General features: G+C 43.0%; 1 protein-coding gene across 2 annotated transcripts in view; it reads left to right on the top strand.

The window, feature by feature from the left end:
• The window catches only part of LOC135549935 (F-actin-uncapping protein LRRC16A-like), a 29,110-nt gene extending 11,290 nt beyond the window's left edge, over positions 1-17,820 (top strand). For both annotated transcript variants that reach the window (XM_064980334.1, XM_064980335.1), the window contains 28 exons: positions 466-560; positions 767-853; positions 937-1,040; positions 1,295-1,372; positions 3,852-3,928; positions 4,103-4,207; positions 4,531-4,600; positions 4,853-4,934; positions 5,020-5,119; positions 5,250-5,304; positions 5,406-5,578; positions 5,694-5,762; positions 5,901-5,994; positions 6,186-6,284; positions 8,036-8,164; positions 8,454-8,570; positions 9,108-9,283; positions 9,820-9,907; positions 10,092-10,244; positions 10,364-10,418; positions 10,558-10,748; positions 10,876-10,991; positions 11,900-12,302; positions 12,911-12,944; positions 13,230-13,382; positions 13,581-13,655; positions 13,921-14,073; positions 14,420-17,820. In XM_064980334.1, the coding sequence (XP_064836406.1) occupies positions 466-560; positions 767-853; positions 937-1,040; positions 1,295-1,372; positions 3,852-3,928; positions 4,103-4,207; positions 4,531-4,600; positions 4,853-4,934; positions 5,020-5,119; positions 5,250-5,304; positions 5,406-5,578; positions 5,694-5,762; positions 5,901-5,994; positions 6,186-6,284; positions 8,036-8,164; positions 8,454-8,570; positions 9,108-9,283; positions 9,820-9,907; positions 10,092-10,244; positions 10,364-10,418; positions 10,558-10,748; positions 10,876-10,991; positions 11,900-12,302; positions 12,911-12,944; positions 13,230-13,382; positions 13,581-13,655; positions 13,921-14,073; positions 14,420-14,598 (3,310 nt within the window). In that variant the 3' untranslated portion in view covers positions 14,599-17,820. The remainder of the gene's footprint in view (positions 1-465; positions 561-766; positions 854-936; positions 1,041-1,294; positions 1,373-3,851; positions 3,929-4,102; positions 4,208-4,530; positions 4,601-4,852; positions 4,935-5,019; positions 5,120-5,249; positions 5,305-5,405; positions 5,579-5,693; positions 5,763-5,900; positions 5,995-6,185; positions 6,285-8,035; positions 8,165-8,453; positions 8,571-9,107; positions 9,284-9,819; positions 9,908-10,091; positions 10,245-10,363; positions 10,419-10,557; positions 10,749-10,875; positions 10,992-11,899; positions 12,303-12,910; positions 12,945-13,229; positions 13,383-13,580; positions 13,656-13,920; positions 14,074-14,419) is intronic.
• Positions 17,821-17,858: the final 38 nt, after the last annotated feature.

Genomic DNA, 17,858 nt, shown 5'->3' with positions numbered 1-17,858 from the left:
CGAACGCAGCCACCTTCCATGCATGCTGTTCAGTGGGAAGCTAAGGGAGCAAGCTCACACACTAGTTGAATACATGACTCACTATTATCAGAAATATACTTCATGTAGAAAATACTGAGAGAACTTATGTAGAGCTGTGGGAAAAAGTGTACCCAATTGAGCTTCAGCCCAAACGAAAAAGGGGGAATTGGGTGCTCGACTGAGGGACTTGAAAATCCCCAAAACATTCCTTACCCCTGGATACTTCAACTGGTGACTATCCGGAAGAACAAAGAGCACTCTGTTTCTGCGTCAATCTGATAGATTTATTGACGGGACAAACAAACATTAGGCTCTGATGAAGGCGATTCATGCCGAAACGTAAACATGTTGTTTTTCTTTATTCTCCCAGATAGGCACCGGTATCCTGGGGTAAGGAATGTTTTTGAGATTATGTAGAGCTGTGTATTTTCTTGATATTTTCAGTGATTTCGTGCAGAAGCTAGCCAACGCTCTGACCTGCAACCCTGCCTCTGCACTTCACACCCTCAACCTTACAAACAACTCCCTGGAAGACAAGGGTACAACAAACTCCCTGCTTTCATTTTTTTATCATGATATTCAATGATTTAGATATATAGGAAGCTGCACAGATCTAGAATTCTAGCTTCTATTATTCTGTCCTACGTTGGCATGGATCAATGGCCAAATGTGTATCTCAAAGCTTTAAGTTTATGAAAGGTTTAAGTCTGTTCATAAGTTTGTAATGCACTACATTTTTTTCTAGGCATATCTGCTCTCAGTGCACAGCTTGCCAAACTCCCAATGGGTCTCAAGCATTTGAACCTTTCAAAGACCTCCATATCGCAAAAAGGTATTGAAATCCCTAACCAATTTCCTTGACAAATATCATGTGTTATGTCATTTCCTCTGAACTTCCTGTGTATGTGTTGTCAGGGGTTAACAGTCTGGCCCAGGCGCTGAGTGCCAACCCTGCTGTCCCCACTACCCTCACACACCTGGACCTCTGTGGGAACTCACTCCGAGGAGACGACCTCTCAGTATGTACATCTCCTGGTAGAAGTTGCTAGCACAGATCAAGGATCAGCTAATACTCCACAAAGCCTAATCTTAATCATAAGGGGAGGGAGTGCAGAACTGATCTTAGGTTAGTGTTGTATTGGCAACATAATCAAAAGCATAAATGTTCTGTCCTGGCTTTCATATGTTTCACACAGGCCACAGAAATGGTTCCCCCTTCATTGTACTCAGTGTTTTGTTGTTTTCTTCATAATTTCTCTGACTCTTTTCACAGAATCTGTACAATTTCCTGGGTCAACATAACAGTCTAGTAACTCTGGATCTGTCCAGCAGTGACTGCTGTCTGGACCAAGTAAGTGAACCCCCATCCAATCCTAAAAATAATTCACACTGCTATAGTTAGGCAATGATTGGCAATTGGACTTTAACCCTTTTTATGGGCACATTACATACAGTGGGGCAAAAAAGTATTTAGTCAGCCACCAATTGTGCAAGTTCTCCCACTTAAAAAGATGAGAGGCCTGTAATTTTCATCATAGGTACACTTCAACTATGACAGACAAAATGAGAAAAACAAATCCAGAAAATCACATTGTAGGATTTCTAATGAATTTATTTGCAAATTATTGTGGAAAATAAACTTGTTATTGACCAAATACTTATCTCAAGACTTTGTTATATACTCTTTGTTGGCAATGACAGAGGTCAAACGTTTTCTGTAAGTCTTTACAAGGTTACAAGGTTTTCACCCACTGTTGCTGGTATTATGGCCCATTCCTCCATGCAGATCTCCTCTAGAGCAGTGATGTTTTGGGGGTGTTGCTGGGAAACATGGACTTTCAGCTCCCTCCAAAGATTTTCTATGGAGTTGAGATCTGGAGACTGGCTAGGCCACTCCAGGACCTTGAAATGCTTCTTACGAAGCCATTCCTTTGTTGCCCGGGCGGTGTGTTTGGGATCATTGTCATGCTGAAAGACCCAGCCACGTTTCATATTCAATGCCCTTGCTGATGGAAGGAGGTTTTCACTCAAAATCTCACGATACATGGCCCCATTCATTCTTTCCTTTACACAGATTAGTCGTCCTGGTCCCTTTGCAGAAAAACAGCCCCAAAGCATGATGTTTCCACCCCCATGCTTCATAGTGGGTATGGTGTTCTTTGGATGCAACTCAGCATTCTTTGTCCTCCAAACACGACGAGTTGAGTTTTTACCAAAAAGTAATATTCTGGTTTCATCTGACCGTATGACATTCTCCCAATCTTCTTCTGGATCATCCAAATGCTCTCTAGCAAACTTCAGACGGGCCTGGACATGTACTGGCTTAAGCAGGGGGACACGTCTGACACGGCAGGATTTGAGTCCCTGGCGGCGTAGTGTGTTACTGATGGTAGGCTTTGTTACTTTAGTCCCAGCTCTCTGCAGGTCATTCACTAGGTCCCCCCGTGTGGTTCTGGGATTTTTGCTCACCGTTCTTGTGATCATTTTGACCCCACGGGGTGAGATCTTGCGTGGAGCCCCAGATCGAGGGAGATTATCAGTGGTCTTGTATGTCTTCCATTTCCTAATAATTGCTCCCACAGTGGATTTCTTCAAACCAAGCTGCTTACCTATTGCAGATTCAGTCTTCCCAGCCTGGTGCAAGTCTACAATTTTGTTTCTGGTGTCCTTTGACAGCTCTTTGGTCTTGGCCATAGTGGAGTTTGGAGTGTAACTGTTTGAGGTTGTGGACAGGTGTCTTTTATACTGATAACAAGTTCAAACAGGTGCCATTAATACAGGTAACGAGTGGAGGACAGAGGAGCCTCTTAAAGAAGTTGTTACAGGTCTTTGAGAGCCAGAAATCTTTCTTGTTTGTAGGTGACCAAATACTTATTTTCCACCAAAATTTGCAAATAAATTCATTAAAAATCCTACAATGTGATTTTCTGGATTGTTTTTCCTCATTTTGTCTGTCATAGTTGAAGTGTACCTATGATGAAAATTACAAGCCTCATCTTTTTAAGTGGGAGAACTTGCACAATTGGTGGCTGACTAAATACTTTTTTGCCCCACTGTAGCTATTCTAAACCGAATCAATAATCTATATTAAGTAGATTAGTTTAATTGTAATAATATGCAATTGGCCTCCCGAGTGCCGCAGTGGTCTAAGGCACTGTGTCGCAGTACTTGAGGCATCACTACAGACCTGGGTCTGATCCCAGGCTGTGTCGCAAGCTGACTGCGACCGGGAGACCCATGAGGCGGCGCACAATTGGTCCAGTCCGGGTTAGGGGAGGGTTTGGCTGGCCGGTATGTCCTTGTCCCATCGCGGTCTAGCGACTCCTTGTGGTGGACGGGTGCATGCATGCTGACTATGTTTGCCAGTTGTACAGTTTTTCCTCCGACACATTGGTGCGACTGGCTTCCGGGTTAAGCGAGTAGTGTGTCAAGAAGCAGTGCGGCTTGGCAGGGTCGTGTTTCGCAAGACTCATGGCTTTTGACCTCTGCCTCTCCCGAGTCCATACGGGAGTTGCAGCAATGAGTCAAGACTGTAACTACCAATTGGATATCACAAAATTGGAGACAAAAAGTACAACAAAAAATTATAGTATGCAATGACAGTGAACATGTCATATTTGGATATCATGTGAGCACTGTTTATAAGTAGAGTGCTGTCTGCTTTTGATATCACTTATAGTTATATTTATGGATCTTGTTGTTATATTTGTTGCTATGCAAATGGCCAGTCCATTTAGTAAAATATTGTCTGTAGTTCCCTAGACTGTGAGCTTGGATAAATGTCACTTGACTAGTCCATGTTGTTCAGATGTTCAACACCTGTCTTCCAGGTCTGCACTTCACTTCTACGAGGTTCTCTCAAGCACCTCTCAGTGCTCAACATGTCGAAGAGCGTTTTCTCTCACAGGTGAGCCATACAACAACAGAATCAGTTGCTTATGCTAAAATAAGCCTGTCACTCAATAGTTGCTGTTGTCTTCTATGTCCATGTGTCGTATACTGCTCAGTTTGTCAAAGTGAGAACACCTGAGAACTTCAGAACAAATAACCCAAGTGTGTTGGCCTTCTTTTTAACCCACAGGAGAAGTAAAGATGTCCCGCATTCCTTCAAGCAGTTCTTTGGCACTGCTCTGGCGCTGAGCAGTGTAAACCTGTCTGGAACCAAGCTCCCCCTGGAGGCACTCAAGTGAGCTTGCAGTCTGCTCCATTTAACTGTATTACACCAAGAATGAAAATATGATCTAGAAAACTGGAGAATATTCCTGGAGAAAATGAGCATGTCTATAAATGGTTAGTGATGTATATTTTAGACAGGATGTCATAGTTATTTGGCTTTTTAAATGTTTTTACGTTAAAGTAAGTAGTATGGAACATTACTTAAAGTTGCAGTGAACAAGAAAGCAATCTAATCACACCAATTATTTAATTCCTGCATACTTCAGTCTGCTTTGATGATTTAACTGAATAGAAAATAAACCGTTGAGTTTGAATTAGTTTCTTTCTCTTCAGAGCACTTTTACTAGGTCTTGGTTGCAATCCTAATCTCAGTGAAGTATCACTGGATCTCAGCAGCTCTGAGGTAAGAGGCTGAACTACTGGGCCTTGGCCCTGGCACAGTTACCTGAATCTCCCGAGGGAGAAATTAAAGGGGAAGTCTACTCTAAAATTAAATGTTGTCTTGACACCCCTTTATTATTTGGGCTGAGGCTCTGCATATTCTGAATTTTAATTACTTAGCTTTATTTACTTGTGTACCCTGAATGACAATCAAATACATCACCAAAATACACTTGCTATCCTTTCTCTTAATGTTTTGTTTGTGTTACTTCAGCTAAGATCTGGAGGCTCTCAGATTCTGGAGGGCTGCATAGCTGAGATTCCCAACATCTCCAGCCTGGACATCTCAGACAACGGTGAGGCCTGAGTAGACACTATGTACATTGATTGTGAATGTACCTTGATTTTTTTACTTGATATTGTGTTAAATGTGATGCTCAGGTTTGGATTCAGACCTGACCACTCTCTTGGTGTGGCTGGCCAAAAATCGCTCTATCCGCCACCTCTCACTGGGCAAGAACTTCAATAACATCAAATCCAAGTACGAGACTTAATTACCTTGGAATTTGATTTTTTTATTTTAATTTTAATTAGCCTGTCACTTAATATCCTCCTGTTTTGTATTGTCCTCTCTGTCTGGAATGTAACGAAGTATGCATGTCTTCCCGCAGAAATTTGTCTCAAGTCTTGGACAACCTGGTGCACATGATACAGGAGGAAGAATCTGTGAGTTGACTCTTATGGTGACACTTAGCCATAACAGCTTAGCGTAAAAATGTGTCTTAACCATTCATTACCATCGTTCAACTAACCTCTTTGTCACTTAGCCCCTGACGTCCCTCTCCCTGGCCGACTCCAAGCTGAAGGGAGATCTGTCCATCGTGCTGAACGCTCTGGGCAGCAACACCAGCCTGATCCGGGTGGACATCAGTGGCAACGGCATGGGAGACATGGGGGCCAAGATGCTGGCCAAGGCCCTACAGATCAACACCAAGCTCCGGTAAGAGGTCAAGGCTCAAGAAGAGGTCCACAAGGGTCAACTGTGCCAAGTTCCAATACTGCATAATATGGATTCTACTACATTATATTCTTTGTCATCTATGCGTTTTGTACAGGACAGTTATGTGGGACAAAAACAATGTCAGCCTACAAGGCCTCCAGGATGTGGCAGCTGCTTTAGAAAAGTATGTATCGCTGTGTGTCACAATTTTATATTTATTTATACTCCCCTGCACATCTTCCTATGGATATTTTGGTTAGGATATATGAGTAGGCATACACTTAGTTACATATACAGTACTGTTACCCTCTCTTTCTTTCAGGAACCACACCATTCGCTTCATGCCTATCCCCATCATCGATGCTGCCCAGGCCCTCAAAGCCAGCCCTGAGAAAACAGAGGACGCCCTACTAAAGGTCAAAGTTCACATTTGTCTGCATGGTGGATATGAACTCATAACAGAATTGATGTCAATTGTCATTGATAAGAAGGCATCAATAGCAGTGTTAAATGCAAAAATGGTCACATTTCCATCAACATGAATATTATTATATTTTTAAAACTTTTTATTTTTTATATCGATCTCTACAAATCAATTCCCCTGCAGATGGAGCAGTATCTCCTAAGGAACCACGAGACTCGAAAATACCTCCAAGAACAAGCTTACCGGCTTCAGCAAGGCATTGTCACGACAACCACACAACAGGTGACCCCTCTGTTTATATGTTTGATATGTAACTTTGGTATTTTATTTGAATCCCCATCAGCTGTTGCAAAAGCAGCAGCTACTCTTCCTGGGGTCCACATAAAACATGAAACATACAGAGCATCAATAGACAAGAACAGCTCAAGGACAGAACTTCATACGTTATTTAACAAGGCATACATAGTTTGTGTGTATACTTTGATATGTAGGCTATCTATGTGAAATAGGCCGTTGTTGTAATGCTCCGGGTGTCTTGGGTGTGGAGTCAAAAGCAGGAGACAGAGAGTTCAATGCTGTGCGTCTTTAATAGCACCAACGCACCACAGGGTGCTCACAATAGGTACGTTCCCAAACACAGGGAATCAAAATGTACAACGAAAAATACATGACCAAGTACTAACACGTACCTCTACAACAGAGCCGAAGGTTACATTGAAATAATCCCGCACAAAAACCAGGCGGGCCGGCTGTCTAATAAAGACAAACTAATTAAACATACACAGGTGCTACCACTAAACATACAAGGAGGGGGAGGAAAGACAATCAGTGGCAGCTAATAGGCCGGTGACGACGACCACCGAGTGCCACCCGCTCGGGAAAGGGAACCACCCTCGGTCGGACTCGTGACAGTTGTGCCGCCAGGTGTTGCTTTATCTGTTTTCTGAAACCAGGTTTGCTGTTTATTTGAGCAATATGAGTTAGATGGAAGTTTCATGCAATAAGGGCTCTATATAATACTGAATACTTTCTTGAATTTGTTCTGGATTTGAGCACTGTGAAAAGACCCCTGGTGGCATGTCTGTTGGGATAAGTGTGTGTCAGAGCTGTATGTAAGTTGAATATGCAAACAATTTGGGACTTTCAATACATTGACTGCATCACTTTTTATAAGAAACATTAGTCTCCACAACTCTTAGACAAGAGAGACTGGCTTGCATAGTATTTATATCAGCCCTCTGATTACAATGAAGCGCAAAACATGCCGCTCTGTTCTGGACCAGCTGCAGCTTAACTAGGTCTCTCCTTGCAGCACTGGACCACACGACTGGACATTAATCAAAATGAGACAAAGCCAAGTAGTTTAGTCTCCTCAACTTGTACAACAGCCATACCATTCATTACCAGATTCAGCTGAGGTCTAGAACATAAGGAATGATTTGTACCAAATACAATGCTCTTAGTGTTAGAGATGTTCAGGACCAGTTTATTACTGGCCACCCATTCCAAAACAACTCTTTGTTAAGGGTTTCAGTGACTTCATTAGCTATGGTTGCTGATGCGTGTGTGGTTAAGTCCTCAGCATACATGGACACACATGCTTTGTTTTAATGCCAGTGTCAGGTCATTGGTAAACTTACATAAGAGTAGAGGGCCTAGAGAGCTGCCCTGCGGTACACCACACTTTACATGTTTGACATTAGAGAAGCTTCCAATAATGAAAACCCTTTGAGTTATATTAGATAGCTTTGAATACACAAAATGGCAGAGGTGGAAAAGCCATAACCTTTTGTTGAAAAAAAACGAACGTGTTATCTACAATAATATCAAAGGCTGCACTGAAATCTAACAGTACAGCTTCCACAATCTTATTATTATCATTTTCTTTGTCTCTGCACTTTTTGGATAAATGTTAGTAGTACATTGAGTTTCCACTGGAGAAATTTAAAGTTACATAATACATTAAGTGTTGAATGCCAATAAACCATTACATTACATCCTCTGATAACCTCTGAACCCTTCTGCTGCTCCAGATGATGGACATGATCTGTGTAAAGGTGCAGGACCACCTGAACTCCCTGAGGTATACAGAGACCGACGTCGTCCAGGAGGACATGAAGGTGGCCAAGAACCTCATGAAGGACGCCAGGAACTCCAAAAGAGTGAGCTGAGAACCAGACATATTGTTCTCATAGAATCGGTAGAACATACAGTATGAAAGCAGAAGTGATAGAGCGTGGATTTCAACCTTTGATCTAGAGAGACAAAAATGACAGGGTAAACATTAACCTCAAACTCTACATGGGACATCCTGGTTAAATAACATTTAGAAAAATGAGGATACAAGAAAAGAGAGCCTCAAACTCAAATGTTTTTATTTTTGTCTCTTCCCCTCTTTTTTTTTCTCTTTCCCTGTCTGCCCCTCCTTCCAAACCCTGCTCATCTACCTAGCTACTGCCCAACCTGTACCACATGAGGGGATCTCCTGGTGGCATGGGCAGCCCCATTCAGGACAAGCTAGAGTCCATGGCCGGAGAGATGGCCAGGGTCATGGATGGACAGCTACAGGTACGCAACAGTCAACACAGCAGTAAATGAAAAATGTATTTTAGTTTTCGAGACAGATATTTTGGGTGTTGATTTATCTTAGTGAATAACATAGTCCAGTCCTCGAAGTTGGATGTTTTTGTTCTGCACAAGTGGTCATGTGCTTGATGATTTAATGATGGAGTAGTTGGGCTTGAACAAAACTATGCAACCTGAGACACTGCCCTAGTCCTTGCAGCAACTGTGAATCCTGATTAAGGATTTTGAGACTGATTCCCTGACCTGTCAATGTTTTTAATTTGCTGTTTTATGATTTTGTTATACTCTTGTGAATTCTATATTTTTTTACTAGATTACTTGTAGTTTTTCATGTCTGTCTGTAATTGTGTAATTACTTGGTGCTGCCTATCTTGGCCAGGACGCTTTTAAAAAAGAGATTTCAAACCTCAATGAGCCCTTCCTGGTTAAAACATTTTTTTTTAAATGGAAAAACAACGTAAGCTAGCACAATTTAACTTGCCAACCCCGCTTCTCTCTCTCTCTCCCCCCCACTCCCAGACGTTGTTGCAGTCTATGGTTGACACCGCTGAGGGCCTCTGTCCCCATGTGATGAAGAGGAGCAACCTGCACCAGGAGCTGATGAAGGCAGGTGCAGGCAGGATGACCATCCCCCATAGCTTCATCACCACCACACTACTGGAACAGTCAGGAGTCGACATCATCAACAAGATCAGGTGATCACCACATGGCCTGGTCAAGATCGCTAGCAGATGTTCTCATACAAAGTGACTAACAACAAGTGCATTCAGCTAAGGAGAGGAAAACAACAAAACAATAGTATCTCCAAAAGCAGTTCGAAGAGTCATGCTGGGATCTGGTCCAATGGTAGTCCTGCTGAACCCGGACTACGCATTTCCTGCTTTGTGCCCATCACAAGTGACCTTCAACATATAAACGCTGGGGGGGGGCTGGATTGGAGGAGCCCTTTTGAGACCTAATCAGTAAATAATTTCAAGTGTAGATGGTATCAGTTCATGTGAATTCAAACTGAATCAGATCCTTGTGATCTGATCTGTGTATGACATCATAGACCTAGTGAAATAATTATGATTATGTCACATAGACTTAGCTGATAACCTTGCAATGTATGTAAACGTCACTCTCAGAAAACTACTGTAACATAGTCTGTAACTATATGCAGCCCAGTCTTGATACATTGCAGGTAGTAGAGAGGTAGTATCTGCCTCATGTTCTCCTCTCTGTCACACAGTGAAGTGAAGCTCAGTATGGCTTCCTTCCTCTCAGACCGTATCGTGGATGAGATCTTGGAATCTCTGTCCCGTTCCCAAAACACTCTGGTCAGTACTGTATATTAAAATATCTTCCGCACACATGCATACACACACACACAGAGAGACACAATAATGCATTTTTGCTTAAATTACTTGTAATCCTGATTTGGGGTACTTCTGCCCCACATCAAAGCAAATACCGGTGAAGAAACACTGACCGTGTATGCCTTTTCCTCCCTTCCCACCCCAGGCAGAACACCTGACCAGGAAACCTCAACCTCTTCTCCACCAGGAGCCCAACAAGATGGAGGTGCTGGAAGAGACAGTCCTCCAACCTGAGGCTCAGACCCAGGAGCAGAGTCCTTACCATGCTGAGAGGCTGGAGGAGATGGACACATGTGTGGTAACTAAGACTAGTCCATGTGAAGTTTTGTGATCCATATCTGCTGTACTGTAGCATGACTCACCTGCTGACTGTTTTTTTTTCTCGACTGTGTTTGTGACCTGCGGATGACACCCAAGTCCAAGAGGAAGAGCATTCTCTGCAGGATGCTGCGGCCTGTATCTGTGGCTTTTGGTGAGTTTATGTTCTACATCCCAGGTACACTAGATCTGGTCAAATACATTTAGATTAGAGTAGTAATGTACTATTTCCGCAACTTGGAATGAGAGAGGTTTGGTTTTGCCTCGTCTATTGATGGTTGGTTGTTCATCAGAAATGGAGTTTGACTTGGACAAGGCCCTGGAAGAAGTGCCTATATATGAGGAGGATCCACCCCCTCCTGCCCCATCGGACAAGAAGCCGACTTACTTTGGCGAGCTGCCCACTATGGAGGCCCAAAAGCTAGAGCACCACACCAAGCTCCGCCCCAAACCGAAAAAGAGGAACAAACCTAGCCGAGCACCAGTAAGAGGCCTTCCACCTGCCCCCGCTTTCCACCTGCCCCCTCTCTTTCTCCCTCTTCCACTCTTTCTATGTCTACCTACTATTCTGTATTGCTTGATGTAGGCCTAAATATTTTGGGGGTTTTCAGCGGGAACCAATCTGCACCTCTCCACCACCAGAAGTGGAGCAGAATGACCTCCTGGGGAAAGTGGATGAGGGTGTTGATGAATTCTTCTACAAGAAAATCACCAAACTTAGTTTTAAGTGAGTCTTAATTCCTATTAGGCTAAACTCTTCCCAAAAAGTAAATGACATTATGTTTTAGAATAAATGATTCTAGTTTCCGTAAGATTGAAATAACTCTGTTTTGTGTTAAAGCATGCAGCAGTAAGCCATCAATGGCTAGATTGTTTGCAGGCTAACTAGCTATGGGTAAATGCCAAAATAAAGGAAACACCAAAGTGTCTTAAGGCGTTGGGCCAGAACAGCTTCAGTGAACTTTGGCATAGATTCTACAAGTGTCTGGAACTCTATTGGAGTTGTTGATGGTGGCGCAAAACCCTGTGTCAGGCGCCGCTCCACAATCTCGCATCATTTAAAGAAAAATGTATTTAACCTTTTATTTATCTAGCGAAGTCAGTTAAGAACAAATTCTTATTTACAATGACGGCCTACCGAGGGACAGTGGGTTAAATGCCTTGTTCAGGGGCAGAATGACAGATTTTTCCTTTTGTCAGCTCTGGGATTCAATCCAGCAACCTTTGGGTTACAGGCCCAACGCTCTAACCACTAGGATACGTACTGTCCCCATAAGTGTTCAATTGGGTTAGGATCTGGTGACTGAGACACACCCTTTAAATCCCCTATGCTCATTTGAGACCCCTTTTTCAAAGTCGCTGAGATCTCTAGCTATGGTAGCCAAAATAATGGGCAACTGGGAATTTGTATACATGACCCTAAGCACGATGGGATAATAATTGCTTAATTAACTCAGGAGCCACACCTGTTTGGGAGCACCTGCTTTCAATATACTTTGTGTCCCTCATTTACTCAAGTGTTTGCTTTATTTTGGCTGTTTACCTGTACCTTTTTAATACCTGTATTTAGAAGTTGTTAATTATAGAAGTTGTGAGTGTGTACTGTTCAGCAAAAGCCTTCTTTAACATTTCCAGACGACCCACCCTGAGGGGCTCCTCCAACATCCAGGAGGGGTCGGAGAAGAAACGGGAATCCCGTAAAAGCGGCTTCCTTAACCTCATCAAGTCTCGCACCTCGAAGTCCGAGAAGAGCCATGGAACAGCTGCCATCACCACACCCACTGCTGCGACTGTCAACACTGTGACAGAGGAGCCCTTGTCCCCCAAGGCTCTGTTGTGGGACCACTCTGAAATCTCCCCTGACCACTCACGAAAGCCGCCAACCCCTGAACCCACTGAGGAACAGCACTCCGAGATTGACAGTAAGGGTAGTCCTCATGGTGGCCGGCACTTTGGGGTCCCCGTAATGGGCCCCCTAATGGGAATGGACCTCCTGGCGGAGATGAGAAAAATGCATGAGAAAATAGTCGCTCATAAGGTGGGTAAACTGACCAGATTTAGCTCCTTTTGACTCTGTTAAGTGTATGAGTCAGTAGCACCCCTTAGCACAGCGTTTCCCAAACTCGGTGCATGTTTTGGTTTTAGCCTTAACACTACACAGCTGATTCAAAGGGGCAAAGCTTGATGATTTGTTGATTATTTGAATCGGATGTGCAGTGCTAGGGCAACGTGAACCCCTTGGAGTCCCGAGGATCGAGTTTGGGAAACCCTTCCGTAGCATCATTGAACTACTGAATAATGCCCTTCTTAACAGGGTAACACACAACCTCTTCTCAAAAAGTCCCAGATAGTAAGGAATAAACAGGGAGATGGTAATACGCTTGTTCTTTTAAAGTTACGCATTTCCTGTCTTCAACTGTAGATCTACCAGTCACTTGGAAAGCTACAGATTGTCATGAGTGGATAACTGTAAAGGTGCCGCCCTGTAGTGGCTTTATATGGAACATCCGTGTCTCAGCTTGGTTCAGACTGTTGAATACAGAACCATGCCATGTAGTGGAAAAAAAACAATTGTGCCTCTAAAATCAGGTTTAGGACTAAAGACATTGGCCATACTGAAAGACGTTTGTTTGTTATTTTTTACAGTCGGACTCTTCAGGCAAGGCAGATGATGATAAAGGTGAGTTGGCCTCTATCCCAATCAGGTAATTAGATTTTTTTTAAATTACATTTAGTGATATCTTAATCTTTATGTACAGAAGGATGGCTCAACTTAATTATGCTACGTCTGTCTTGCCATGCAGCTTACCAGCTGCCATGTGGTACAATAAAAGTGAACAGAATGTTTAATTAAAATGGAGCCCTAGCTAACACTTTCTTTAGACAGTCCCTTGTGGAAGCTCTACAAACCATACCCGCTGTTTCTGTGTCCAATATGGGTCTTCTTTGTTATGTCTCTCTGTAGGAAAGCCAAAGGGTCAAACATCGTCGATAGCGCCCAGGTCTAAACCCACCGGTGTTACACCCAGATCCCCAGCACCCCAGAGCATCGAGCCCCACATGGGACCACACACTTTGGGACCCCTGAGCCCTAGTGCCAGCAGCAGCCACAGCCCAGGTGGGCATATGATGAAGTATACTTTATTGATAGTGATACTCGGATGGCAAATAAGGGCACCAGAAGCAAAAATAGATGACTTAGTTTATTGTGATTTTTATCTTGCCCTAATTTGTCCTAGTGTCTATAACCATTCTTTATTATGTCTATTTCTCACCCTCATATGACACTCCTGTCTTGGAAACGTATCCCCAAAAGGACCACTGGCCACCCCTCACCTGAAGAGAGAGCCCTCAGACTATGAGAGGGAGGAGGAGAGTAGCCACATTAATGGTAGGTATATCTATTACCTGTGTGTCCTCCATCCAGAAGAATTGATTTAGGAACAGCTCATCACAGTTCAAAGTGTTCATATTGAGAGTAAATAGAATAAACAAAGCTGTTTTGCTTCGTGTAAAGACAAATATATTTATTTCAATTCACTGAGAACATAATGACTATTTCTAAATCATACTATGTGAGTTTGATAGAATTGAATAGACACCTGGTATGATTGAAGAGTAAAAGCATCTTTCATCCTTGTCACTCTCTCCGTCAGTTGAACTCACAGGAGACTCCAGCCCATCTGACTTGGACCAAGAGATGGAAAGGTCTGCAATTGGTGGGAGACAGTGGTCCTCCCTGAAGCGCTCCACTTCTGTGGTACAGGAAGTAGAAGGTCGAGAACGCACCAAGTCCCTCCCTGCATCTGGTTAGACCAATTACCTTCTCTCCTTCAGCTCTTTATAAAAAATATTTAAACTTAAGACTCGTGTAGTGTTGGGTGTATCAACTAATAGTAGTAAAGTAGGTTGCAGCAGTTTTGTCAGGTCCAATAGTTGCCGTACCTTTTGAATAACATGCAGTGTTACTGGCTGTTCACAGTAATCGTAGTTGTAGGGGTTGCACCAGGAGCTCCAGTAGCTATTTGTGTTGGTTTATAAGTACTCACACAGCTGTGACATTGTTTGTAGTACCAGTAGTTATGGTTGTAGGCCACCAGTTGTAGCTTCCTCATTGCTTAGTACCATATCAGCTCACACACCACTCTCTTGCAGTGAGACCTTCATCCACGGTGGACCTTGTCCACTGCCAAAGCCCTGGGGTGTTTGCTAAAGACAACACCGAAGAGGACTTCTCTCCTACCCCTGGCACGGACCAAAGACAGGATCTCAGGCCTGACAACATGGAGGACACCATGACGACATCCCAGTGTAGAAAGAAAAGCTACATCTAGATTTTCTCTACTTTCTACAAAGTGTTCCATGTAGTGTCCAAGTGTGGAGAATTGTAATACAGCCAAAGAGGAAAGAACCAAAACAAAAGCTTATGGACAAAACCATGCCAATACCTTACTCTGAATTATCTTACTTTAAACAAAGACTGTTGATTGGCTTATTCAATCAACCAATAAGCACTGCTGTGTTTCTATGTCTACTTTGCATGTTATGTATTTATGTAATAACACACTGTAAGAGACATGCATGTGTTTAAAAGTACACTACATGACCAAAGGTATGTGGACACCTGCTCATTGTAACATCTCATTCCAAAATCATGGGCATTAATATGGAGTTGGTCCTCCCTTTGCTGCTATAACAGCCTCCACTCTTCTGGGAAGGCTTTCCACTAGATGTTGGAACATTGCTGTGGGGACTTGCTTCCATTCAGCCACGAAAGCATTAGTGAGGTCGGGCACTGATGTTGGGCGATTAGGCCTGGCTTGCAGTCAGCGTTCCAAATCATCCCAAAGGTGTTTGATAATCAAGTTCTTCCACACCGATCTCGACAAACTATTTCTGTCTGGACCTCGCTTTGCACACGGGGGCATTGTCATGCTGAAACAGGAAAGGGCCTTCCCCCAAAGTGTTGCCACAAGGTTGAAAGCACACAATAATTTAGGATGTCATTGTATGCTGTAGCATTAAGATTTCCCTCCACTTGAACTAAGGGGCCTAGCCTGAACCATGAAAAACAGCCCCAGTCCATTATTCCTGCTCCTCCAAATTCTACAGTTAGCACTATGCATTGGGGCAAGAAGCGTTCTCCTGGCATCCGCCAATCCCAGATTTATCCATCGGACTGACAGATAGTGAAGCGTGATTCATCACTACAGAGAATGCGTTTCCACTGCTCCAGAGTCCAATGGCAGCAAGCTTTACACCACTCCAGCCGACACTTACCATTGCTCATGGTGATCTTAGACTTGTGTGCGGCAGCTTGGCCATGGAAACCCATTTCATGAAGCTCCCAACGAACAGTTATTGTGCTGATGTTACTTGCAGAGGCAGTTTGGAACTCAGTAGTGACTGTTGCAACCGAGGACAGACTATTTTTATGCGCTTAGGCAGTCTGGTTCTGTGAGCTTGTGTGGCCTACCACTTTGCGACTGAACCGTTGTTTCACCTAGACGTTTCCACTTCACAATAACAGCACTTACAGTTGCTCGGGGCAGCTCCAGCAGGACAGAAATTTGACGAACTGACTTGTTGGAAAGGTGGAATCCTATGACGGTGCTACGCTGAAAGACACTGAGCTCTTCAGTTGGGCCATTCTACTGCCAATGTTTTTCCTATGGAGATTGCATGGCGGTGTGCTCGATTTTATACACCTGTCAGCAGCGGTGTGGCTGAAATAACCAAATCCACTAATTTAAAGGGAACTCCACATATGTGTATGTATGTACAGTACCAGTCACACCTACTCATTGGACACACCTACTCATTCTACATTGTAGAATAATAAAGACATCAAAACTATGAAATGACACCTATGGAATCATGTGTTAAACAAATCTAAATGTATTTAATATATTAGATTCTTCAAAGTCGCTGCCCTTTGCCGTGATGACAGCTTTGCACACTCTTGGCATTCCCCTAACCAGCTTCACCTGGAATGCTTTTCCAACAGTCTTGAAGGAGCTCCCACATATTCTGAGAACTTATTGACTGCTTTTCCTTCACTCTGCGGTCCAACTCATCCCAAATGATCTCAATTAGGTTGAGGTTGGGTGAATTTTGGAGGCCAGGTCATCTGATGCAGCACTCCATCACTCTTGTTCTTGGTCAAATAACCCTTACACAGCCTGGAGGTATGTTGGGTCATTGTCCTGTTGGAAAACAAATGAAAGTCCCACAGCGCAAACCAAATGAGATGGTGTATCGCTACAGAATTCTGTGGTAGCCATGCTGGTTAAGTGTGCCTTGAATTCTAAATGAATCACGACAGTGTTACCAGCAAAGCACCATCACACCACCTCCATGCTTCACGATGGGAACCACACATGTGGAGATCATCCGTTCACCTACTCTGCGTCTCACAAAGACACAGCAGTTGGAACCAAAAATCTACATTTTTGGACTCATCAGACCAAAGGACAGACTTCCACTGGTCTAATGTCCATTGTTCATGTTTCTTGGCTCAAGCAAGTTTCTTTTTCGTATTGGTGTCCTTTAGTAGGGGTTTCTTTGCAGCAATTCGACCATGAAGGCCTGATTCACGCAGTCTCCTCTGAACAGTTAATGTTGATGTGTCTTGCTTGAATTCTGTGAAGAATTTATTTGGGCTGCAATTTCAGAGGATGGTAACTCTAATGAACTTATCCTCTGCAGCAGAGGTAACTCTGCGTCTTCCTTTCCTGTGGCAGTCCTCATGAGAGCCAGTTTCATCATAGTGACTGCACTTTCAAAGTTCTTTAAATTTTCCAGATTGACTGACCTTGTCTTAAAGTAATGATGGGCTGCCATTTCTCTTTGCTTATTTGAACTGTTCTTGCCATAATATGGACTTGGTCTTTTACCAAATAGGGCTATCTTCTGTATACCTTGTCACAACACTGATTGGCTCAAATGCATTAAGAAGGAAATTCCACAAGTGACCTTTTAACAAGGCACACCTGTTAATTGGAAATGCATTCCATTTGACTACCTCGTGAATCTGGTTGAGAGAATGCGTGTGTACAAAGCTGTCAAGGTAAAAGGTGGTTACTTTGAAGAATCTCAAATATAAAATATATTTTGATTTGTTAAACACTTTTTGGTTACCACATGATTCCATATGTGTTATTTCATAGTTTTGATGTCTTCATTATTACAATGTAGAAAATAGTAAAAATATAGAAAACCCCTTGAATGAGTAGGTGTGTCCAGAATTTTGACTGTGTGTGTGTGTGTGTGTGTGTGTGTGTGTGTGTGTGGGTGTGTGGGAGGAGGTTACATTGTGCCACGGGCACATTGATCTAGTAAACCTGTATTAATGACAGGCATAATATAACTTTGATTTATCGTGATTTATATGAAATACATTTATTGTGGGACTTGGTGATGGTTTCCATTTTAATTGGTTAAATTGATTTGTGCTAAATACATTAAAAAAATGCTTTGTAACAAAAAAACTTTTAATGTGGTTGCCAATACTCCTGCATATGTGTACCAATAAATCATATGTATACTGCCACGTAGACTTGCATTAACTTGCATCGTATTGCCTAATATAACT

This window comes from Oncorhynchus masou, chromosome 12, assembly GCF_036934945.1.
Source record: "Oncorhynchus masou masou isolate Uvic2021 chromosome 12, UVic_Omas_1.1, whole genome shotgun sequence".
NCBI classification, from domain to species: domain Eukaryota; kingdom Metazoa; phylum Chordata; class Actinopteri; order Salmoniformes; family Salmonidae; genus Oncorhynchus; species Oncorhynchus masou.
Note: the sequence above shows the minus strand (reverse complement) of the source record. Positions and strands in the feature narration are given on the sequence as shown.